Here is a 22,229-nt window from a genome sequence, read left to right as displayed (position 1 = left end):
GTCACAGGGATGAGCCCGATCAGCCCGGCGATCGAGTTAAGCTTATGCCTGACAATGGCGCTTCGGCGAATCATGCGTGGGTCTGACCGCCTTCTCGTTTCTGCCTCCAGTTGCCACCGAATTTTCTTTGACAGACGGGTTTCCGGTGCTAGCCGATGGCGGGCCCTTTTCGCCAGTCACAGACGTTCGTTTCCGCCGTCCAAGCTTTGGTTACGACGCTTTCCTGGTCGGCGAGCGTTGCATTGAGAGGCTTCATTCGCCGATTGTTGTCCAAAAAAAGACAGCGGAAACTTTTTTCCCTCATGAAAGGATGACGCGACCTCAGATCCTGTTTCTCGATGCGTACGACTCCTTTACCAACAACATCGTATCCCTTCTCACAACGCTGCTTGGTGCCGATGTTCACGTTCTACCGATTGACACGCCCTTGCTAGACCCAAAGTCGCCGACGTTCTCGGATGATTTTCATCGTGAGCTGTCGCGATACCATGCCGTAGTTTGCGGACCCGGGCCCGGCTCTGCCGCGAACGAGGCGGATGTTGGGCTCATGAGATGTGTCTGGAGATTACGGGATGAGAACCTCTTGCCCGTTCTGGGAATTTGCCTCGGATTCCAGAGTCTTATTCTTAGCTCCGGTGGTAAGGTGAGGAGGCTGCAACGCGGACTGCATGGGATGGTCCGCACCATCCGGCACGAGAAGCCTCAGTCAACCTGCGCCGGAGACATATTTTCTGGTGTTTCTGAGTTCAAGGCAACTCTTTACCATAGTCTCTGTGCCGACATCGGACAGGATTTCATCTTAGATACCGAATGGGTGTCAAGGCGATGGCTAGCGCAGGACATGGCCCCTGAGTTACTGCCCCTGGCCTGGGTCGACGAGGAGAGAGATAATGGTCGCGAAAGGATTCTCATGGCGGTCAAGCATCGGAACAAACCCTTCTGGGGTCTTCAATACCATCCTGAATCCGTCTGCACGCAGGCCGCAGGCCACATGGTCATCCGCAACTGGCTCCGCGAAGCCATGGCTTGGAATCAAGAGTCGAATAGGACGGTCACGAGCGGAGAGCAGTTCCTGGCGAGAAACGCCGTGAAGCCGAGTCTGCTTTCTGAGATTAGGGACGCGGCTCAGGGGGCAACGCACCCATGCTGGCATGGACGGAGATGCCGACGTCTCTGGCGACCGTGGGACTCGACTGCGACTACAGCTATAAGACCATCGACCTTCCGGTGAATATCAAGGTGCCGGATATCGTGGAAATACTGAAGAGCGGCAGAACAGAGCACATCATTTTGGACTCCTCTAACTCAAGCAACATGGCTACTGGCGCTGCGGATGTACGAGGAAGATTCAGCATTATCGCACTGGACGTGGAAGAGTCCCTGCGTATCGAGCATCACGTTGGAGACGACTTCGCCACGGCACGCATCCCTTCGATCCAGGGGATGCCCGTTGACCTCGTGGAGACCATTGCCTTGGGGCCCCGTGAGAATATTTGGCATCTGCTTTCCAGCTTCCTCGAAAAGCGACACGTCACGGCGTCGGGTGATCTGGAGACACCGTTCCGGGGTGGCTTCATGGGTTATCTCACATACGAGATGGGACTAAAAGGAATCAACGTGGCCGTGTCAAATGACCGTGAGCACCAGCGGCCGGATCTGTGTTTCGCCTGGGTCACGAAGAGCATCGTTGTGGATCATGTCAAGGGGCTCTTGCACGTTCAACACCTGCAGAAGCGGAAGCTCAACGCCGACTTCTGGATCGACTCTGTGGTAGCATCACTGCAGACATCGCACCTCTGGCAGTCGGGCAAGGCCGCCGTCAATGGCTCGGATTCGTCGACGGTGGCTACCCGCCCTACAATTCAGGTGCCCGACGCCGACGACTACGAGGCCAAAGTCTCCCGCTGTCAGGACTTTATCGCGGCCGGCGAATCGTATGAGCTCTGCTTGACAGATCAAACGACAATAACCCTGCCAGGACGCCAGGCGAGGGAAAATGGTCCAAACGGGCAAGTCAATGACCGCACGCCCTCCAAGTCAGCCTACGTCGCGCCCTGGAAGCTCTACAAGACCCTCCGCGCTCGCCAACCAGCACCCTTTGGCTCCTTTATTCACCTCGGCGGCGCGACGCTAATCAGCAGCTCGCCCGAGAGGTTCCTGGAGTACGATGCCAGCGGCTTTTGCTCGATGCGGCCTATGAAGGGTACCGTTCGCAAGTCCAACGAAGTCGCGACGCTGGCTCAGGCGGAGCAGATCCTGCATGTGCCCAAGGAGGAGGCAGAAAACCTTATGATCGTGGACCTGGTGAGGCACGACCTGCACGGCGTGTGCGGGTCCGGGAACGTCGAGGTGCCACACCTGATGAAGGTTGAGGAGTACGCGACGGTTTTTCAAATGATCACCATCGTCAACGGACAGTTGCCGGACCACCGGACTGCAGCAGATCGGCATACGGGATTGGACCTGCTTGCGGCTAGTCTTCCGCCGGGGAGCATGACGGGGGCGCCCAAGAAGCGAAGCTGCGAGCTGTTGCAGGAGATTGAGGGCCATAGGGAGCGGAGCCTGTACTCGGGCGTGGTGGGGTACATGGATGTCACCGGAAAGGGGGACTGGAGCGTGACGATCCGGACGATGTTCAAGTGGGACGACGAGGTCGCGCCGCCTATGGACGGCGAGACGGAGCCACGGGAGGTCTGGCATATCGGGGCCGGTGGTGCCGTGACGATTCTGAGCACGCCGGAAGGAGAGAGGGAAGAGATGTTTACCAAATTGGCGGGACCCTTGGGGGTCTTTGCGGAAGCTTGAGTGGGATAGTCTGGATGATGTTACGAGGTCGGTCGTTTCTTGGGGTTTGATTTACTGGCGTTGCACGCGTTGAGATGGGGCTCATGGCGGGGGTGTTTGATTGATACCTCAACGTATCTGGGATATTAGACTCTGGACCTTCACGGGTATTAGACTCAACTTTAGACGACCCGGATCATCCATATGAAAAACCAAAGACAACTTCGATATTAGACAGGGGTCGACAATGCCATTGGAATTAGATGATTCTTTTTCAAACATAACAAAGTGAAAAAGGGAAACGCCCGCCTGACGGACTGATGCTGGATATACATGTGAAGCCCAAGCAAAGTCAAGCGTACCAATCCAAATCCCTCTTCCCATGCCGGATTCCCAGATCCGAGAGCGCCTTCCTTGTTCCGACACCGTGTCGTACTGTACAGGCCCGCCGCCAATCTGGATGGAATGCATAACCTCTCCCCTCACTGCTGCTGTTCCTCTTCTACTCGTACGTGGTTCATGTCTCCTGGGTCGTCGTGCCTCCCGCTCTCAGTCAGAATTCCTGCTCTTCCTGAAAGAACATGCCGAAGCTGATGATGGTTCCGTAAATGAGGAGACCGCCAATTATCGACATGACCATGGCCTCGACCTGGATGAGGTTGGAGTGGGCGAGAACGACGGGAAGGGCTGTCACAAAGCACGATTAATAACACAGATCGACAGAGACGAGTGAACGGAGGGGGGAAGGGAGACTCACCAATTCCCATGACTACCAGGAAGCCAGTGCAGAAGCGGCCGAGATCCAGAACGGCAGCGCCGGAGCCCTCGACAAAGTCATCAGGGTTGGCGCACCGGGAGCAGATCCAGTTGGGGATCGGGGCCAGTACGTAGGTGCCTACGACGAGGAGTGGGTAGTAGACCTTCCAGAGTGCACACGAGAGAATGACGAGGAGAAATCCAACAGCGAGAACGAAGGAGAGGGCGATGATGGTCTTGAGCCCGGCAGTAGGCATCTTGGATGTTGGGGGGAGGTGGGTGGTGTGTCTTGGTGTTACTTGTTTCGGACGGGTATCGGGTCTTTGAGGAGCTGGGAGCTGGGTGAGAGGGCCCCGTCGGGGCTGCAAATCGATTATTAAGAGGGGATCCAGTGGCTCTTGCGGAACTCCGAGCGTCGATGGTCTGTATAAAGAAGTTTGTCGATTAGCGGTCGCGTGGGAGCTTCGTGGTAGAATTGATCGGTCGTCGTGGATCGCGGCTAGGCTGGCAGGCTGAGCTGTGATGCGATGGCGGGTCCGGGCCTGACGCAGTAGGGTGGGAAGGCCGTCGTCAGCGCTCACGGCGCAAACTTATTCCAGAACCCGGGCTGGCTTCTATTGGGGAGCGAGGTGGGAGGTTCCTCCTCACCCCGGCAAGACCCCGGCGCAGGGAGGTGAAGTAAGGTACGGGTGGTACGTAGCTCGAGAGTGCACGGAGCACCTTGCACCCCGGCACCTGGCTCCAGGCTGAGAGAGTACTACGAAAGCTCGACCTGCCTTGAGCTGCTGGCCTGGCGGGCGGGAGAGGGACGCTTCTCGCTTTATTACCTATCCACCACCAAGCTCTCACCCTCCCCATCACCGACTGCTTGTCCAACATCCACGAAAACACCCCGCGATATCCTCTCCCTCACAACCACATCTTCACGAACTCTCGAATATCCCCTGTTGCAGACCCTCTCGAGCTGCTTGACGAAGCTACGAACCTTCCCTTACGCCCGCCATGTTCAGAAACAATTACGACAACGACTCGGTGACATTGTAAGTTGTTTGGCGCCCCCCCTCAGCCTTCCCTCCCATCTCCCTATCAGCCGGCTTTGCAGGTGGACAAGACATGTTTGGCTGACTCTTCTTGCAGCTCGCCGCAAGGCCGGATATTCCAGATCGAGTATGCAGCCGAAGCAGTGAAGCAGGGTTCCGTAGTAGTAGGCATCGCCAGCAAAACACATGCCGTTCTGGTAGCAATCAAGGTACGACATCGCTCTCCATCATCCCTTCCCAATGCATGCGCGCATAGTCCATTATGTCGCCAGCAACACAAAGCTGACATGCCATTTCCCTCCGGTAGCGCAACGCCGAGGAGCTGTCCTCGTACCAGAAGAAGATATTCCCCGTCGACGAGCACTCGGGCATCGCCATTGCCGGCCTCACCTCGGACGCCCGCGTCCTCTCCAACTTCATGAAGCAGCAGTGCCTCGGCCACCGCATGACGTACGGCCGCTCGATGCCCCTCCGCACCCTCGTCGATATGATTGGCGAAAAGGCGCAGATCAACACCCAGGTCTACGGCAAGCGGCCTTACGGCGTTGGCCTGCTCGTCGCCGGAGTCGACGAGCGCGGCCCTCACCTCTTCGAGTTCCAGCCTAGCGGTATGACGGAGGAGATGGTCGCCTTCGCCATCGGTGCTCGCAGCCAGATGGCCCGTACCTACCTCGAGCGCAACATCGACGCCTTTGAGAGCTGCTCGCGCGAGGAGCTCGTGCGCCACGGTCTCAAGGCTCTCAAGGAGAGTCTCGTTCAGGACCGTGAGCTGACGGTCGAGAACACTAGCGTCGGCGTCGTCGGCTTCACCGAGAAGGATGGTCTCAAGGAGATCCAGCCCTTCAAGCTGTTCGATGGCCAGGATGTCAAGGAGTGGCTCGACAGCGTCGCGGCTAGTGAGGGCCAGGGTGGCGGTGAGGAGGGCGGTGAGGGCATGGAGGTTGACGAATAGACGCCTACTCGTCTGCCAGAGAGGCAGCGATGGAGGAAATAAGGAGAGGAGGCGGGTAAAAGCTTGCGTTGCGTCGGATCTAGACTGGACCGTCACCAAACTCTCTACTCCTTCAGGAGGGAGATGCGGCTGATTGGGCTGGCTGAGGGAGGGCACGGGAAACGCAGAGTACCTGAACGCACTGAGCCGGCCCGTTTAGACTTGTACCAATACACTGCAAAAAGGGACATTCGACAGCCGAAAGAACGAGCTGCATCCGATGATTCAAGAGACAAGAAGACATACGCTGACTCGATTGCACACACTGTGACGCGGATGTCTTGGAAACAGGGTTAAGAATGTAGGTCTATTTTTCTTGGTTGTGTAACTCTCACAGTGGTCTATCAAAAACTACAACGCATGCTACCGACGACAAACATGACAGTCGACCTCCCCTGTCTTTCCTCCTCTCTCCGCCCAATGTCTTATCCCATGTGTCACCAGCACCGACGGTAAAGGCAGAAACCCCTCCCCTTCGCTCGCTTCATTTCTATCCAACCCCATGTTCCGACCGTGACGCAGAGATGAGGAAAAGAGAAGAGCGCCAGACTCCGGTACGCATCCGCCTTTCGCATTGCACACACCGTCGCACGCCTCCTTTTGGTTTCCTCGCTCTTCAAATCCTGCTTTGCCTCAATCTCAATTCGTATATGTTCCGTTTTCCCAAAATTTGACTTGCTTGTGATTTCCTATCACTTACGAGTTGTTCCAGTCGAGCTTGAAGGTCGCCTCGGAGACCTTATAATCGCGAAGGGCCCTGATGGCGCCCTCGGGAGTGGTGGAGGTGACGAGGATGTCGGCATTGGCGGCCTTGATGAAGCCCTCATCGACGCTCTTGCCGACCCACTCGAGAATGCCGTCGTAGAAGCCGTTGATGTTGAGGAGGCAGATGCCCTTGTCGTGAATGCCGAGCTGGTTCCAGGTGGCCGTCTCAAGGACCTCCTCGATGGTGCCGTAGCCGCCGGGCAGGGCAATGAAGCCGCTTCCAGGGCCGCCGGCGAAGACTTCCTTGGCCATCATCTGCTTGCGCGTGTGCATGTCCTTGACGACTGTGGTGCGCCCGTAAATAGTCTCGTCGGGGACGTACATGTTGTCCTTGTTAATGGTGCCGTAAGTCCCGTCGCGCTCGTACTTGACGAGGGCCTCAGGGATGATGCCGTGAACCGAGTCCGGACCGGCGAGGGCGACGAGAGACTTTGCCACCTCACCCATCAGGCCGACGGTACCACCGCCGTAGACTATGAAGTGTCAGTTGATGCTCTCCTTGTAAGCCTGTATGCATTTCATGACGTCCAAATATAGCGCGTCGCATTCTGTCGTTGATGCAGTGAATGAAGCTTTGTCGCTGCCATGATAGGTGGGTTGGGGTGGGAGTCAAGGGCAAATGGGATGAGAGTCAGACGAGGGAACATGAGTAACTCACCAAGGTCGATGTTGTTCTCTGCCATGATCCTAGCCAACTCACGAGCGGCCTCCATATGCTGGGGCTTGAAACCAGGGGAGGCACCGCAGTAGACACAGATCTTTGTGCGCTTCTGCGTGCCGTTCGTGATGCCGTTGGTGTGACCATTTGTGACAGCGTTGGTGGTTATGTCGTTGCCACCAGGCGTGCCATCCCGGGATGCCGGGAATGATGGCAGAGGTGAAGGGCCGCCAGACTGCATTGTTGCGGTTTTGCTAAGAATTCCAATGAGATTGGAAGTGTATATCGAGATAGAGTGTTTGGCTTGTTTTCGTTCTGTTTTGTTGTGGTCAGTTTGTTAGTGAGAAAAGGGGAGAGGTTCACCAAACAGCTTACGATTGAGTGGTGCTCAGTCGTAATAGTTACGAGGCTTAGTAGGAAGTCAAGATGACGGAAATTTTGTGGGGAAGGCGAGTATGAGGTTTTGGTAAGAGTCACAATGAGATATTAAAGCCGGTTGGCGCCGCGTTCCGAGGAATTTGCAAAATTCCAACTTCTGAGTCAGAGGAAAGGAAGACCAAAAGTCACAATAAGATCAGAGAGAAGAGGCCGAGAAAGAAATTGTGAAAGGGGAGAAGAGATGGCGGTGAAAAACGACCCCGTTATATACGTCTCTTAGGACGACCAAAAAGGGATGCAAGTTTGTCTCGTTGGTTGGGGATGGAAGAGGAGCAAGCTTATGGTTGGCGACTCGGTGTATCAACTATCCTGGTAACCACCTGAAGGGCAATAAGAAAGAAAGGAAAAGAAAGATTGGACGAGGCGAGAGGGGAGCACAGATGTCAATGAGACAACGAGATGTCAAGTTACCGCCACGGACGCATGGGCGACGGGCCGGAGCTCTGGATTTAGCGTAGCGACTGGAACCAGTCGATGGTCCCAAAGGTCTCGCTCGGGGATCTGTGGCTCCTGTGCCGGTACAGTAGTGTTGGGTCTAGTTCCAGGCGTCGTACACCAGCCAGGAGGGAAAAAGCAAAGCCCAGGGCCCTCTCTCGTTGCTTAACCAGAGACGAGGGACGTGGTCGGGTGACAATGGTTGACATGAACGTGGATTTGGGACGGGAAGGGGGAAAGGACCGTGGACCAAGGACGGATCCGGGGTCTGCACTTTGCTTCTGCAGCGCAGTGAAGTTTGCGACACTTGACTTGTTGAACAGAACTGATTCATCAATTCGACTGTTGCCGAGACTCGACATGTTTGGGGGTACCCTAGTTTGCCTGCGTATATGGTTTGTCAACTTGTTACGCTGCGACTGGCCCGCAACAGTGTCCAGGTGACAGTGTCGGAAGCGAGGTCCGAGTCCAGTGTTGTGCGTAATTCGACCTCGATGACTCCAACAAACTTGGCCTTGGCCAGGGCTATCCCGCCAGGACAGCCACTGAGGGCTGAAAAGCAACCGGTAAGGGGGGATGCGCTGGTGGATGTTGAGAAAAGGAAAGCTAGGGGATCAACCCATCTGCTTCCGGCCCGCAGAGGTTGGCGATTTTGGATGGTTCCTGATGAAGACCGCAAACGGGTACGTATCCTGGTGCTGGCAGTGACGAACCGAGAACAATGCAAACACAATGTAGCCAACGTCTATCTCTTGTCTTTCTTGGCCGGTGTAACGGAACGACACGGCTACTCGCGTGTGTACTGTGCCGTTGGCGAATGGATGGGAAAGAGGGCCACGGGAGGCAGTGTTGGACGTCGATTGGATTGCATCAGGTTCTTCACTTGTACGTTGTAAGATGTTGGACGACATGGACATGGCACAATGCACAGAATAACCTTGTCGATGGAACCCAACAATGCTAGATAACGCAAGAGCCGAGATGGGGTTTGGTCGACGCCGCCTGCCTCTCTGGCAGGTGCATCCAGCATAGCTACGAATTGGCCACTTCTCCAGCACCGGATGCTGGGGACACTTTGGCACTGCAGCTTTAGCAGCTTCCGCTCCCCATCAACGTGGTGACACCCCCTGTTCTCCTCGCGCTCTCTTCTAGGCCTGCCGCGCCGAGTTCCAAGTCCAGTGTGCTGGGTTCGTGGCGACGCCTCGGCTGCTGATTCGCCCAAACAGCACGCAATTTCCAGCTTGTCCCGCAGCCACACAGTCGCCTCCAGGGTCCAGTGCCTGACTTTTGCGATGCTCTCCGCCGCCTGCCAATCTCCGTGAAGATTGTCCCGACTTCACTCCTCCAGCAACCGATATCGCTGACATCCTCGGTCCCCGCGCCGGAGAAAGACACGGTATCTTTCGCCATCCTACTCGACGAGTTGCTTTCTTGCAACCATCAGTAGCCGAGCGATCAGACTCTACTCAAACGCCGAGTCCGCCGTTCGACATCCCCGCACTGCTCCAGCGAGCACGCGATCTGTCCTCCGCCAACTCGCGATCCCATCAGTTTCCGAAGACATTGTCTCACGCGCGCTGCGGAAGATGGCTCAACCCAATGCGCCAGCAACGGCCGGCGCTCGCCCGGCTGGTCAGCCACAGGAACAAGGCGTGAGTTTCCTGCCCGCCACCTCGCGGGGTTCGCATTACGAGACATCAAGCTGACCAACCGCTTTTGTAGGGCATGGGCATGATGCAGAAGCTGCTCCTCGGTGGCTCCATGTACTTCGGCATGAACATGCTCATGAACAACATGTTCCAGAAGACCCAGACCGGCACCCAGGTTAAGGACGCTGACGGCAATGTCATCAGCGTCCCCGCCAACACCGAGGACATTCCGCCGTATCTGCTCCGCCCCAAGACTCTGAATGAGGGTGCCACCTACAACCAGATTCCCCGCAAGCTTGCTCCGATATGGCCTATGGACAGCTACGTCGACATCATCGTTACGCTCTCTGACACCTTCGTGCCGACCCCGCTGTCGCAGACGCCGCAGGAGAAGATAGTTCTGAAGGAGCAGAAGTTTAAGATTGGCAACTACAGCGAGAAGCGCTCCGTCGACACCACCATTGACATTCCCCCATCGGTTCAGAACAACGGTACCCTCTGGGGTCACTTCTACATCTCGTTGCCTGGGAGCCAGCCTGATCCTCACTTGGAGACGTACGACCCTGCTTCTGCCTACTACTTTGCGTTCCCCCTTACTCAGTACATCCCTAAGAAAAAGGAGTTCAAGACCAGGTCTTTGCTGGAGGGCAAGGCTGAAGAGGAACCAGAAGAGGTGGTGGAGGAGAAGGAGACTGGCCCCATTATCGCCAGCTACTATCACCCGAACGCCAGCTTCTCCATCATCCCCAACACTGGAGTGCTCGACTACCGTCAGACTCACCCTGCCATCCGCCCGTTCCTTCATCTTGAGCCGACGGGCGCGAGAGACGGTTCCGGCCAGCACTCATGGTACTGTAAGTCAATGCCCTACGGTTCCGTTGGCGGCCAGTACTGACCTTGATAGACCCTATCCTGTTCATCAACACCTTCTGGCAACTCAAGAGTCAGATGATCCTTCTCAATGACACCGTCACGTCGGTTCCGCTGCACATTGATCTGAACAACATGCGTTCTTGGCAGTTCAACACTCTCGCCGCGATAGAGGCGAGTGCCAAGGAGTCCGCGCGTCAGGCTGCGTACGGCGGATCTCTTCCCGGCGGTGGCGATGGCTCCGAGATTGAGATGGTCAAGGAGATTTTTGGCGACACGAATCCCATCCTCCTGGGTGTCACTGTCATCGTCAGTATTGCCCACATGATCTTGGAGACACTTGCTTTTGGTTCCGACATTGCACATTACCGCAAGAAAAAGGACAACGTCGGTATCTCGGTTCGGTCCATTCTGGCCAACGTCTTCATGCAAGCAGTCATTCTGCTCTACCTTATCGATAACTCGCAGAATACCAGCTGGATGATTCTGGGTGGCCAGGCTATCGGCATTGTCATTGAGCTCTGGAAGATCACCACGATCGTCAACGTTTCGATCAAACCCGCGCCTCCAGGGTCATGGTTGCCCTTTGTTATCGCTGTGGAGGACAAGCACAAGCTCAGCGAGACGGAGGAGAAGACTAAGGAGTACGACGAGATTGCCTTCAAGTACATGTACATTGCCGGTGTGCCTCTGCTCATCGGCTATGCCATCTACTCGTTGGTATATGAGACGCACAAGTCGTGGTACTCGTACATCATCACGACCTTGGTCGGCTCCGTTTATGCGTACGGCTTCCTCATGATGGTTCCTTCGCTGTACATCAACTACAGACTGAAGAGTGTTGCGCACATGCCCGCCAAGGCCATGATGTACAAGTTCCTCAACACCTTCATCGACGACCTGTTTGCATTTACCATCAAGATGCCCTTCCTCCACCGTCTTTCTACTTTCCGCGACGACATCATCTTCTTCATCTACATTTACCAACGCTGGGCCTACAGGATTGACTACACCCGTGTCAATGAGTTTGGCCAGGGCGGCGAGGATGAGGAGGAGGATGCGGCCAAGGCCAAGGCCAAGGAGCTGCTCGAGAGCGATCCCGCCGCGGAGAAGGTCAAGGATGCCGCAGGCAAGGCCACGGGCGCCGACACTGGCAAGGCAAAGAAGAGAAAGTAGACGCCAAAGATGCCACATGGCAGAGGAGATTGTGGATAACATCGTGTACATGATAGACCTGGTACAGGTCTGGAACAAGGGGCAGTCATGGACTACATGGCGGGTCGTTGTGGACAGGCCAGATGGTCGCGTAACAAACATAGTGAATCAAGACTCAAATTTCTGTCAAGGACCACAAAGATAATCTCGTCATCCCTCACATGTCGTCTGCATGGTGCATCTCATCCGCAGAAGCATATAAACTAACATGCACGCTTGGACGGTCTGGCGAGACGACTAAGAAAGTGTTGGGTCGGAGGAAAAGCAATGATGATCAGCTGGTAAGTGTTTGCCTGCCCGACTACGTTAGATCTGTCCTACCATACCTGAAGAATTCCACCCTTGATGGACACCAATCGGAAAAGCAATGCGGAGCGTGATACCTTGGCCACTTGGCCAAACTGATACATTTCAAAAAGCAGCGTGAGCAGGTGAGCAGCTCTCGCGGCTGAGAAAAGCCGTGGGAAAAGATGGCACAGTTCCCAAGCTTGGGACAGGGGGGCCCGTAAAAGTCGCCAATGGCGGGGGTTCGCAGTTGGTCGGAGCCCCCCCGTGCCTGGTAGGGCAGAGACAAGCTCGAATGTCGCCGCGCCTATCAGAGAGTTCCATTGGGGGAGGGATGACGCCAGGTCCCCTCCAACGGTGTTTTGGGGCCGGGGTTGCAGCTCCACGTAAACACTGCCTTTGGCCCCCTAGCTTCTCCCTCCGGATAACGTAGTGAAATTTAGTGTGCGTGGCACGAGGACTGTTGATGAAAAAGGTGGGGGGCCGCCGAAAATAAACAAGAAGCAGTAAGCAGCGTTGCCGCGTTCCTGGGCAATGGGTTCTTGTCTCTGGTTGATCGGCTATCTATCGTCCACGCAATACAGTGTCTGGGTGGAATGGGGACGAGAGAGTCTATGAAGAAAGGGATGGAAGAGGGTTTCGCGGAGAGCAGAGGAAGGAAGAGACCCCCTTTCAAACTCTCATTTACCTTACGGGATACAACCCGGCAAACAGACCGACTACAGCTACCCAAGCAGCGATGGCTAACCTAGACACCCACCATCAAAGCCCCCCCATCCCCCCCAAACTTAAAGCTCCTTCGAGTGCCCCGGTCCCTCGTGTTTGACACTGGATTGGATCCAGTCTCGTTCCCGTAGCCAGCAAGGTGATATGACCAGGCCGCACCGGGGCCAACCCCAAAGATCAACCGACCGCAATCTTTCTCTGGCTTTCCCAGTCACTCGCCCGGTTGTGCCTTCCTTTCTTTTTCTCTTAAACCTTCCTTCCGCACTTCCATTATTCCCTCTGTTACTACGTTAATGCCCACGTCCCCCAACACCGTCGCGTGCGCCCTTCCTGCTTCTGTTTGAGCCTCCTACCCGTTCGTCACATGCCCGGGTTCTCCCGCCTGTCACTTTGCGTTCGTCCCATGGATCTCTTCCGATCATGACATACCGATGGCCGCATAGGGTCCCCAGCAACGAAATAGCCAGTCGAGCACAGCACACAGCACACAGCCCAGCGCAGGCACCAGGTCTTTGCACGAGCCACGCAGCAAACGCACCCGCCAAGCAGAGCTCCGGCTTTTCGGGACGATAGACGGGGATTCGAGGTCCACGCTGCTTCGTACGCAGTGGACAGTGGAGTTCCACAACACGTACCTGACGTTTCTCATCGTCCCAAATAGGTCATCCCCGGCACCCCGACGCTCCACGGTGCGGTGGGAGGGAGGGAGCCCAGCCTTCACTCTAGGGGAAACGTAAGCTACAAAATAGGTTCGGACGGTGTGGCCGCGCCGCCCGCCTGCCCGCGCCCGCCGTCCGTCATTCACCCTTTCGGTTTCTGCCCCATTCGGGATATTCTTCGAGCCCCTCTCCAGAGCTGCAAAGGGCGCGCTCAAGGACATTTATCATTGGGGCGCACGCCGCACAGCACCCGCCAAAAACCGAAGAAGAGCGCCCACCCCCCTCGATCGAACTGCCGTGTGCCGCCGCGCGAACACCACTCCCTCAACCTATCCTGACGAATCCCCTCGAAAAGGGTTTTTTTTTTCTAATCGAGGAGACCGCGGAAGGGCTCGCCGAATCATGAGCAACCCTACCGTCGGGTCCCTTCTGGCTGCCATTGCAACACTCATCAGTGATGGCCTGCGAATCTTCCAGCTCGCCGATAAGCGCCAATGGGGACCTGACGAACACGAACAGCTGCGCCTGCTCGAGGACACCCTCGACGATGCCAAGAAGGATTTCCAGGAGCTGTCGGTCCTCGTCAACGGCCAACGCTATTACATGAACGATCGTAAACGTAAGTCCGCCAGCATGCCCGGCATTGTCCATTGTCGCTCCGCGCCTATCTAGAAGCTGTTTGTGTCCGAGGTTCTACGGACCCCCGCGATATAGCGGAGGCCTCACGTTGCCTGTCGACCCCCGCCAAATCTCGCCTAGCTTGTGCATTGCGCAACCAGCCAACGACCCATGCTGACTGTTTGTCTCTAGCCCATTCAATCGCCGAGTTACGAGTCATGCATTCAAAATTCGAGCTTCATGTCGCAAACTTTAAGGACTGGGCGAGGACAGGAGGACCGGTCAACCCGGTATGGGCACGAGACACGACAGAATTGCGCCGCGAACTTCACCGTGCACAGTGCCGCGCTGCCAGGAGGATTTTCGCAGCAGAGCAGGAGGCGTCAGCAAGGTGTCTAGGCGCCTTCCTCGTCTACAGAAAACAGCGGGAATGGCGGAACCGGCCTGCCCGGACTGAGGAAGAGCACCACCGGCGACATGTGGAGGAGGTGGTGGCTTGCAACACCATTGGCAAGTTTGAGCGCTTCGGCGACGGAGACATTGCTTTCGTGTGCGACTTTTGCGACGGGCATCTGGTGTGGGAGGACCTGGAGAGCATGCCGTCGCTGCGTGCGGCCGAAGAATCTAGCACCAGCCCCATGTCGCCCATGTCGCCCATGTCGCCGACGACACAGATGCCGCATTGGCAGGCGACGGGATTCACCGCATCAAAACGACGAGAAGAGAAGACGGTCGTGTTCGCGCCCCTGGCGATAGCGAACCACATGGCGCCGTATCAGGGGGACTGGGTCGCCCGCCTCCTATGCCCTTTTTGCGACGAGGCGCCTTACACCGAGGGAGGCGACGATGACGACGACATGCGAAATCCTCTGGACGACTCCGGGTTTGAAGATCTTCAGGCGTTCCAGGAGCATCTCGAATGGGAGCACACGGCGGCCTCGATACCAGCTGTGCCCCTGCCCAAGGCGGCCAAGGAGTGTTTGGTGATGTGACACCATTAATTCGACAACGGTTTCTGGCGGCGCAATATGGCGGTTCATTCGTGTACAAGCTTAACCGTTTGCAGTCTTTTTGACACAGGCGAGGAGTTGGGGGGTTTATAAGGAGGGACGGAATCCGTTCATCCGCACCACGACGCATGATATAATTCTGGGGGGTTTTTTTTTTCTTACCTCTTGATACCGCAGAACGGCCATTTCACACAAAAGATCGGAATCGCCCGTATCACCATGTAGGTCTGGAGAGACTCGTTACGACAGAGATACCACAAGTTATGTAGTGTTGGATCATGTTCCACATTAAGACTCAAAATAACCACTATTCTGCAAAAGCCCTCCCGTGTTTTGTCGCTCCTCTGCGTCGCCTCCGCGTCTTTTTGAAGCGCCCCTCGCCGTGACTCGGTTGATATACACAAACACAGAGAGAGATGTACAACCACTGCAACATTAACGCCCGTCTGCTAAAGAACACAACCCTTACAAACATGTCCCTAGAACGGGGCGGTCCCGTTGACCCTGCACGTTGCCGCGCACCGCTGACTAAAAGAAACGCCACCAGAAGAAGACGATGACGATGAACCCCAGGGCGCCGAGCGGGCCGTACTGCTTCAGCAGCAGCTCCCAGTTGATCCTCACCGCCGCCCGCCTGTACTTCTTGCTGTCGTCCCGCAGGCGCGAGCTGAGCTCGCCCATGCGCTCGAGCGAGTCGCCGCGGTAGAGCAGGTCCTCGATGTTCTTGGTCATGACCTTTGTGACGTCGCGCAGCTCGTCGTTGAGCTTGTCGAGGTTCTGGGAGGCGCGGGCGTCCGAGTAGGTGGCTTTCGTGCGGGAGATGAAGGTGTCGAACTCCATGAAGGCGTAGGGCCGCAGGGACGGCGAGTGGAGTTGGGCGATCGGGTAGGTTGTCGTGAACTCGCGGGCGAGGTCGGAGAGGTATGTGAAGGCGAGCTTGCGCGGGTAGGAGCGGTCCGTTATGCAGAGGAAGGTTATATCCGAGTCGATCAGGTAGCTGGCGAGGGTGGGTTAGTGACTATCTTTGTTGGGGGGGGGGGGGGGGGGGGGGGGGGGGGGGGGGGGCACGATGACGGAAAAAAAAGGGGACGGACTTTAGGTTGTAGGCGCCGCTTTCGATGCTGGCTTGAGGTTCCGAGTTGCGCGTGAGCTTGCGGAGGACCTGCTTGATTTGCGACTTGACCTCGGAGAGGGCGGCTTCTTGTTGCTCGTCGTCGACGGAGGCGCAGAGCATCAGGCCTGGCGGGTGTTAGTTCGTCCGTGTACGGATGCGAGGAGGGGTGGAGGGGAGGATATGACGTACCGTCGAGCCTTGCTATTTGCGTTGAGCGGATCATTTTGTCGGGATGTGCTGGGTTGTGAGAGAAGGGATGCGAGGGGAGCTCTGGCGAGTTCGTAGAGAGTAAAGTGTCGTTCCGAGGCTCCTTTGTCGTCGGGGGGAAGCTATTTCGGCTTAATTGGGGCGTTGGATAGACGTGTCCTCAAGGAGCTCGATGCCTTTGTGTCCAGGTGTCGGATGCGCTGGGACCAAAGTGTCGGATCGAATGGTTGCCTCGTTGCTATCACGAGGTAGTTGACGAGAAACGTGGGAGGTTTGTTTTGGTATAGCAGGTGGTGCCGGTGTCTTCTCGAACCAGGGGCTTTTTTTCGTCTGCTAATTTGGATCATGGGCCTTCCGACGCTGGAGAGCTCTTGGTGCTCTGCGTTCCCGGGAATTAGATATGACACCATGCGCGGTCATGGCTGGCCAATTGGAGGGCGCACGCGGGGAGCGATCCCTACGATCTGGGAGTGGGTGTGGCGCCTGTGGCTAGGCCTACTCAGCCTTGTTTTACTGCTGAGAGCACCTTGATTCAGCAGTCACTGGAAGAGAGCTCTCTTCCAACCACTTACATTTTGGGTAGGTGTGGTGGGAGCCCGGCCTCTTTGTGACATTGCAACCCACGACATTCACTTTGACATTGGTTTTCTTGTAGAGACCCGAGGTGACTGTCTTAAGGATCCAATTGCCTCTCATTCTCTTGCTGTGTTCTGTGTCTTGTTTGTAAGTTTCGTCCAGGCGCCTAGAGCATCGTCCCAACCAACCTCTAGAATTATGTGCTTTGTGAGAGCCTCTTGACGAAGGCGGTACAACCATCATGGCCGACTCCCCTCACAAGCATGTCTTCCGGAACAACCTTAAAGAAGGAATGAATATCTTATTCAAAAGGACACTCATTAACACTTACTTAGACCTGAATCCATGTGTACATAACCCAGTAAGCGCGCCCGTCCGGTACCTACGAACGAAGAGCCCAAGATGGCACCTGCCTCAGTAGATGTAGCAATGGCCGACTACACTTCTTCTTTATCAGCCTCCCGTCTCTCCCCTCCTCTCTCTTCCGGCGCCTCAGAAAACGAGGACATCCCCCAGCGGACCCAACAAAACTCCTCTAATCAACCGCCCACCTCTCTGGAGAACATCAACCTCGATTCGTCAGCCACAGGCACAGAACTAGCCAACATGCGACGATCGGCACGCAACACGAACAAACCCAAGCCCGTCGCCGTGACTTCCCCTTCGAGGCCCGCCAAGCGGAAGATCACCACCAGGGTGGTGAAGAAGGAGCCCAAGTGGACGACAGAGAAGCTCCTTACGGACCACAAGTCGCCGCTCGCCAGCGCTGATTTACGGGTGAGTGATATCTCATCCTCGAAACCACCTCAAGTGCTTGCTACTCAATGCTTTCATCTTTTCTTCGAAGGACGAAAATTGCTGACCACGTTACATCACAGACTATTCTCTGCCAGCCAGCCGCCTGGGATATCCTCTCCAAAGAAGAGCGGGCCGAGATTATCTCCCTCTTTCCCGCTGGCACGCGCATCCTTGATCCGGGCACAGACAATTCCCGCCCGGATCTCGATGCCCTCCGCAATGACAACAACTTCCGCCACGATTGCGCCACGTACGCTGACAACATCGCCATGGGCAAGCACGACCCGGAGTGGCTCGAGCAGGCATGGGCGGCACGTGAGAGGCGGCGCGCCGGTGATTTTGACGGCTATCTGAAGCAGAAGTTTGAAGACGAGTGGTCGTGTGAGTTACCTGAGGAGTTCAGACCCAAGAGGGGCGGGGATGAGCCGGCGAAGGAAGTCGCGCCCTCCGAGGATGGGGAAAAGGCAAAGTGCGAGGCTCAGACGGAGATGAAGGTAGAAGATGGTGGGGCTAAAGAGGCCGGAGTTTTGGAGGAAGCGCCGAAGAAAGACGTCGACATGACCGACAGATGCGAGTTCAAAGAGGTTGTGGATGTCAAGCTTGGGTCCCCTACTTCGCAGGCATCTGGGATCAAGCTTGGATCTCCTGCTCCTGAGGAATCGTGCGTGAAGCTTGGATCTCCCATTCCTGAATCACAAGAGGAGAAGTTCTAGGGAGAGGAGTAGATACCCGTTATTCAGCAGCTTCATGGCGTCTTTAATGACCAAGAGGACGAGAAGAAGCCAGAGAAACATGGCTAAGAGTCGCCAGGGGGCAGAGATGATGTGGCACCATCCAATGACAATATTACGACTTACGAATCATGGGCATGAAGTGGCTTTGGAGATCACTAGACCCAATGGATAAAGAGTAAGATCTTCATGAAGGTATAAGAGAGGGCAGTTGCTCGTACCAGTGAGTTAACCCCTTGCAGCAGAGGGCTTACATACATGATGCAGAACATTACATCTCGTTACCACCTCGCTCGAGACTACTCCACGCTGCCATATATAAATGTAGCCTCTGCAGCCGTACGTCATGGCAGAAAGTTCAAATCCGGAAAACATGCACGGGGAATACTGGGTCACACTGAACCCTGCCACCACATCTTCCCTTTGATGACAAGAGAAATGGAGTCGATACTTGATATTCGGTGTGGTCTCTCGGTGAGCAGCCACTGCTCGGTCAGTGCCCCACATCACCGATAAGTTAACCCCACGAAAAGCGTCAACCGCAGAAATGACACCCCTGCAACTTTCACTCTTTGATACCGCAGTCTTTTTCGACGAACCTGCCGTGATCGCCGACCGACGATTTGCCATACGTTTAAACTTCTCGAGCGAGAGGAACCTCATCGTTGGCCATAATCCCAAGCTTAGACCTTTCCTCCAGCGACGTCGCTCCCCCACCAGAAGCTCGTCTCGCAACGACGCTGTCGCAAGCCGCCATGGCGCCCTCGGCTGAAAACCACAGTCGCTCGCACAGTCTTTTGCTCTTCCAGAAACTCTTGAACTTGAGAGACGGCGCCAGTCCTCTGACTCTTGTGCTGGATAACCTTGAGCAGAGTGCTGCGCCTGTTCTGCGGGAGTTTGTCTCCAGAGCCAAGGTATGCACATCTCTTTTTCCTCTTAAAAGAAAAGATGTCTTGGGACACGGCAGTTTGATCATGCACTGCTATTCAATGGGGATATCATGTCTTGGGCCCAGTTTTGACGGATTACACAGATTGCGAAGGCCAAGGTCATCCTGCTCTCGTTCGCGACCCTTAAGCGGCCACGAGATGTTGACGTCGTCGTGAGAGCCCGAGGCAAGAATCTCAAGGCCCTTAGGGGAGAGATACTCTCACATTACCCCAAGATAGATCCTGCCGCCGCCAAGAGTGCTTCATCTCAAAGTGAGTCGCCTCCCTGTTTGGCCTCATGATAGCTCTGACTCACCACCTTGACAGAAACCGTTGTGCTGCTTGACTCACTCAACGAGCTCGCCACAGCGGCACCTCAGATCATGCCAACTTTCCTGTCAAGTATTGTCATGCCAACGGTATCCCTAGTAGCGGTGTACCACGCTGATGTGCCCATTGTTCTCCCGCGATCGGTGAGCGAGTACGAGCCTCATCCTCTGACCGTCCTCTCCCACTTAGCCACCTCCATTCTTCGGCTATCTAGTTTGCGTCAGGAGATCGAGCGCCAGAGGGCGAGAAACAGGAGTCTCCAAGAGCCGGAATGGGGGCTAGGAGAGGGCCGTGAAGGCGTCCTCATCGGTCTCAAGGGCGACACCAAATCCGAGGATTACCACGGTGTGGTCGTTGAGATGGAGATTAGGAGGCGAAGTGGACGTGCCATGGCGGAAAAGTTTGTTGTGTTGCCACAGGTAGGCCAGACTACAACTGCTGCCTCCTCGAAGGGATCCAAGATTTTCCTCCTCTCGGAGCACCCTATGTTCGCTGCCCCTGAGGGTACTGGCGCTACGAGCACCGGGGATGGAGAGGACGAGGAGCCGGAGAGCACATTCAACCTAGGGCTTACGGAGAAGCAACGGCGGGATAGGGAGGGCATTGTGCTGCCTTACTTTGATGCGCAGACGGACATAGGGGCGGGAGAGGGTGGTAGGATTTTGTACGAGATGGGCAGGGAGGATGACTTTGATGACGAAGAAGACGAGATTTAGATGGCTTTGTAACCTGAGGCATGATGGAATGATGATCACGAACGCACAATTTACTCCAGGCAACATCGGTGACGAGACTTCTGTATGAGGCCTCCTCGCAGGTGAAGTTGATATCTGGGAGGAGTTCCTTCCGCACCATGGCTGCTGCCTTCTTTCACAGGCATCTCGTGTCTCACCCCCCACTGAGGCCAAAACTCAACAGAAGGAAAGACCGTACCACAATTGCCTCCCACTGCCGTTATTCTGCCAATCAGAAAAATCCTGTCCTGTCGACGAAGAAATCGTCAAGCCGCCAAGGTCCTTCCGGTACGTACCCTTACTGATCTGGGGCCGCCGCACAGGCCACTCCCCAAACATATATAAACCCTCCCACCTCCCGCAGAATCTTAGTATTTCTTCTTCTTTTCTCCTTAGCTCTTCTTTGCCTTTTGGCTTAGATCAAGTGTAGTATCTGTTCTTTTCAGTTTAATCTCTGAAAGATGCCTATTGGCATCAATCTTGATTATTCCTATTTTTGATCACCGAGGTTTGGCCTCTGCGGCTTGCTGCATGCCGACTTCACCGTGTCCCTGGTATTTCACTGCCTCCAGGCGACGCAAACCGTGGTTTTCATTGCTTGCTCTGGCTTGTCCAGGGTGGTGAAGAAGATTGTTTGTTTTTGGGTGGTTTTAAATAGATCCCATGATGTGTGTTAGCGTGTAATGCTTTCGAGGCCAGCCGTTGAAGGTGAAGTTGATCATGAAATTCAAAATGTGATGTTTGATGGCGTTGAATTGGGAGCGTGGAACCCGCCAGAGCTTACCAGCGCCCTCAGTGGAGCGTGCCCAGAAACAGAGCTCATGAAAGGCTGCCCCGCGCTAAATTCCAGGGGCGGAAAGCTGGGGTGTGTGCTAGGTGAACGACCATTTCCAGCGTAACTGCTACCCCAAATTTTCTTCAGCCTCACCGTGACGTCGTTTGCCAAACATCACCATTCCACATCGAACTCCATTGCCCTCCATCTTCCTCCAATAAAAATACGTTCACCAACCTTGCGCAACCATGGGTCGCGGACGCGATAGCCGACAGGCATGGGACGAACCCGACCGACGAAGTCATCGCGGCGGCGGCGGCGGCCCTAGAGACCGCGACGGTAGACGGGACGATCGCGATAGTAGGGACGACCGCGATAGGAGATACAGATCCAGATCGCGCGACCGACGCGACAACAGAGACCACCGCCCCAGATCCAGAGACCGTGAGAGGGATCGTCCGCGCGACGAGCGCGATGGAGGAAGACCGCCTCGCAGAGAGCGTGGTGGGTGGCAGGGCAGAGACGATAGACGTCGCAGAGATGAAGACTTGCCCGACGAGAGGCCGCCTAGGCGGGCTGACGATGACGAGGGTCGCAGTAAGCATGTCCCTTACTTGGAGCCTTGCTTTACATCAAACACTAACGTCCTACCAGACACCCCACGCGACAAAGCCCGCAGACGATCTGCCTCTCCCGGCCGAAGCGGCAGCCCGCCCCCTGCCCGCCGCGACCCTGCTAGCTACACCGAGTCCCTACCCACACGCACAGCGCCCAGAGGAAAGAAGGAGCAGCACACCATGTCCTTCAAGGTCGGACGTCACGAGTCGCCCCAGGTCGACAGCGGACGCAACAGTGAGCGCGGCGACACGCCGATGACGAACGCAGGACGGGACGACCGCCGCGAGGCTGCCGACGACGACGATGAGCCCGAGCCTGAGGTCGAGGACGACGACATGGCGGCTATGCAGGCGATGTTGGGCTTCGGCGGTTTCGGCACGACCAAGAACCAGAAGATTGCTGGGAACAACGTCGGCGCCGTGAGGAAGGAAAAGAAGACGGAGTATCGGCAGTATATGAACCGGCAGGGCGGATTCAACAGACCGCTCAGTCCTTCTAGGTGAAGGGTGTTTGGGCGT

At 55.8% G+C, this 22,229-nt stretch overlaps 10 protein-coding genes across 10 annotated transcripts; 7 read left to right on the top strand and 3 right to left on the bottom strand.

Annotated features, from left to right (window-relative positions):
* Positions 1-310: 310 nt before the first annotated feature.
* ColSpa_00935 (aminodeoxychorismate synthase) lies at positions 311-2,805 on the top strand (the record flags this gene model as incomplete). The annotated part of the gene is made up of 2 exons (XM_049267147.1): positions 311-1,097; positions 1,130-2,805. 2 exons carry the CDS (start codon positions 311-313, stop codon positions 2,803-2,805), a joined length of 2,463 nt encoding a protein of 820 aa, XP_049123104.1.
* Positions 2,806-3,337: 532 nt separating this feature from the next.
* ColSpa_00934 (vacuolar protein sorting-associated protein 68) lies at positions 3,338-3,797 on the bottom strand (the record flags this gene model as incomplete). Its single annotated transcript, XM_049267146.1, has 2 exons — positions 3,338-3,471; positions 3,542-3,797. 2 exons carry the CDS (start codon positions 3,795-3,797, stop codon positions 3,338-3,340), a joined length of 390 nt encoding a protein of 129 aa, XP_049123103.1.
* A 745-nt stretch (positions 3,798-4,542) lies between these two features.
* ColSpa_00933 (putative proteasome subunit beta type-2) lies at positions 4,543-5,532 on the top strand (the record flags this gene model as incomplete). Its single annotated transcript, XM_049267145.1, has 3 exons — positions 4,543-4,580; positions 4,678-4,789; positions 4,888-5,532. 3 exons carry the CDS (start codon positions 4,543-4,545, stop codon positions 5,530-5,532), a joined length of 795 nt encoding a protein of 264 aa, XP_049123102.1.
* A 735-nt stretch (positions 5,533-6,267) lies between these two features.
* On the bottom strand, positions 6,268-7,235 carry ColSpa_00932 (bifunctional cytokinin biosynthesis protein; the record flags this gene model as incomplete). The annotated part of the gene is made up of 3 exons (XM_049267144.1): positions 6,268-6,328; positions 6,659-6,809; positions 6,995-7,235. The coding sequence occupies 3 exons, from the start codon at positions 7,233-7,235 to the stop codon at positions 6,268-6,270; spliced, it is 453 nt and encodes a 150-aa protein (XP_049123101.1).
* Positions 7,236-9,453: 2,218 nt separating this feature from the next.
* ColSpa_00931 (cleft lip and palate transmembrane protein 1) lies at positions 9,454-11,562 on the top strand (the record flags this gene model as incomplete). The annotated part of the gene is made up of 3 exons (XM_049267143.1): positions 9,454-9,519; positions 9,590-10,370; positions 10,421-11,562. 3 exons carry the CDS (start codon positions 9,454-9,456, stop codon positions 11,560-11,562), a joined length of 1,989 nt encoding a protein of 662 aa, XP_049123100.1.
* Positions 11,563-13,673: 2,111 nt separating this feature from the next.
* On the top strand, positions 13,674-14,881 carry ColSpa_00930 (uncharacterized protein; the record flags this gene model as incomplete). Its single annotated transcript, XM_049267142.1, has 2 exons — positions 13,674-13,890; positions 14,082-14,881. The coding sequence occupies 2 exons, from the start codon at positions 13,674-13,676 to the stop codon at positions 14,879-14,881; spliced, it is 1,017 nt and encodes a 338-aa protein (XP_049123099.1).
* A 546-nt stretch (positions 14,882-15,427) lies between these two features.
* On the bottom strand, positions 15,428-16,236 carry ColSpa_00929 (protein transport protein SEC22; the record flags this gene model as incomplete). Its single annotated transcript, XM_049267141.1, has 3 exons — positions 15,428-15,896; positions 15,994-16,138; positions 16,203-16,236. The coding sequence occupies 3 exons, from the start codon at positions 16,234-16,236 to the stop codon at positions 15,428-15,430; spliced, it is 648 nt and encodes a 215-aa protein (XP_049123098.1).
* A 989-nt stretch (positions 16,237-17,225) lies between these two features.
* On the top strand, positions 17,226-18,307 carry ColSpa_00928 (uncharacterized protein; the record flags this gene model as incomplete). The annotated part of the gene is made up of 2 exons (XM_049267140.1): positions 17,226-17,573; positions 17,675-18,307. 2 exons carry the CDS (start codon positions 17,226-17,228, stop codon positions 18,305-18,307), a joined length of 981 nt encoding a protein of 326 aa, XP_049123097.1.
* Positions 18,308-19,080: 773 nt separating this feature from the next.
* On the top strand, positions 19,081-20,300 carry ColSpa_00927 (elongator complex protein 5; the record flags this gene model as incomplete). Its single annotated transcript, XM_049267139.1, has 3 exons — positions 19,081-19,239; positions 19,359-19,527; positions 19,582-20,300. The coding sequence occupies 3 exons, from the start codon at positions 19,081-19,083 to the stop codon at positions 20,298-20,300; spliced, it is 1,047 nt and encodes a 348-aa protein (XP_049123096.1).
* Positions 20,301-21,341: 1,041 nt separating this feature from the next.
* Positions 21,342-22,214, top strand: ColSpa_00926 (U4/U6/U5 tri-snRNP-associated protein snu66; the record flags this gene model as incomplete). Its single annotated transcript, XM_049267138.1, has 2 exons — positions 21,342-21,690; positions 21,748-22,214. The coding sequence occupies 2 exons, from the start codon at positions 21,342-21,344 to the stop codon at positions 22,212-22,214; spliced, it is 816 nt and encodes a 271-aa protein (XP_049123095.1).
* Between the last annotated feature and the right edge of the window lie 15 nt (positions 22,215-22,229).

The sequence above is a fragment of the Colletotrichum spaethianum genome (genome assembly GCF_022836535.1).
Source record: "Colletotrichum spaethianum MAFF 239500 DNA, contig02, whole genome shotgun sequence".
Classification (NCBI taxonomy): Eukaryota; Fungi; Ascomycota; class Sordariomycetes; order Glomerellales; family Glomerellaceae; genus Colletotrichum; species Colletotrichum spaethianum.
Note: the sequence above shows the minus strand (reverse complement) of the source record. Positions and strands in the feature narration are given on the sequence as shown.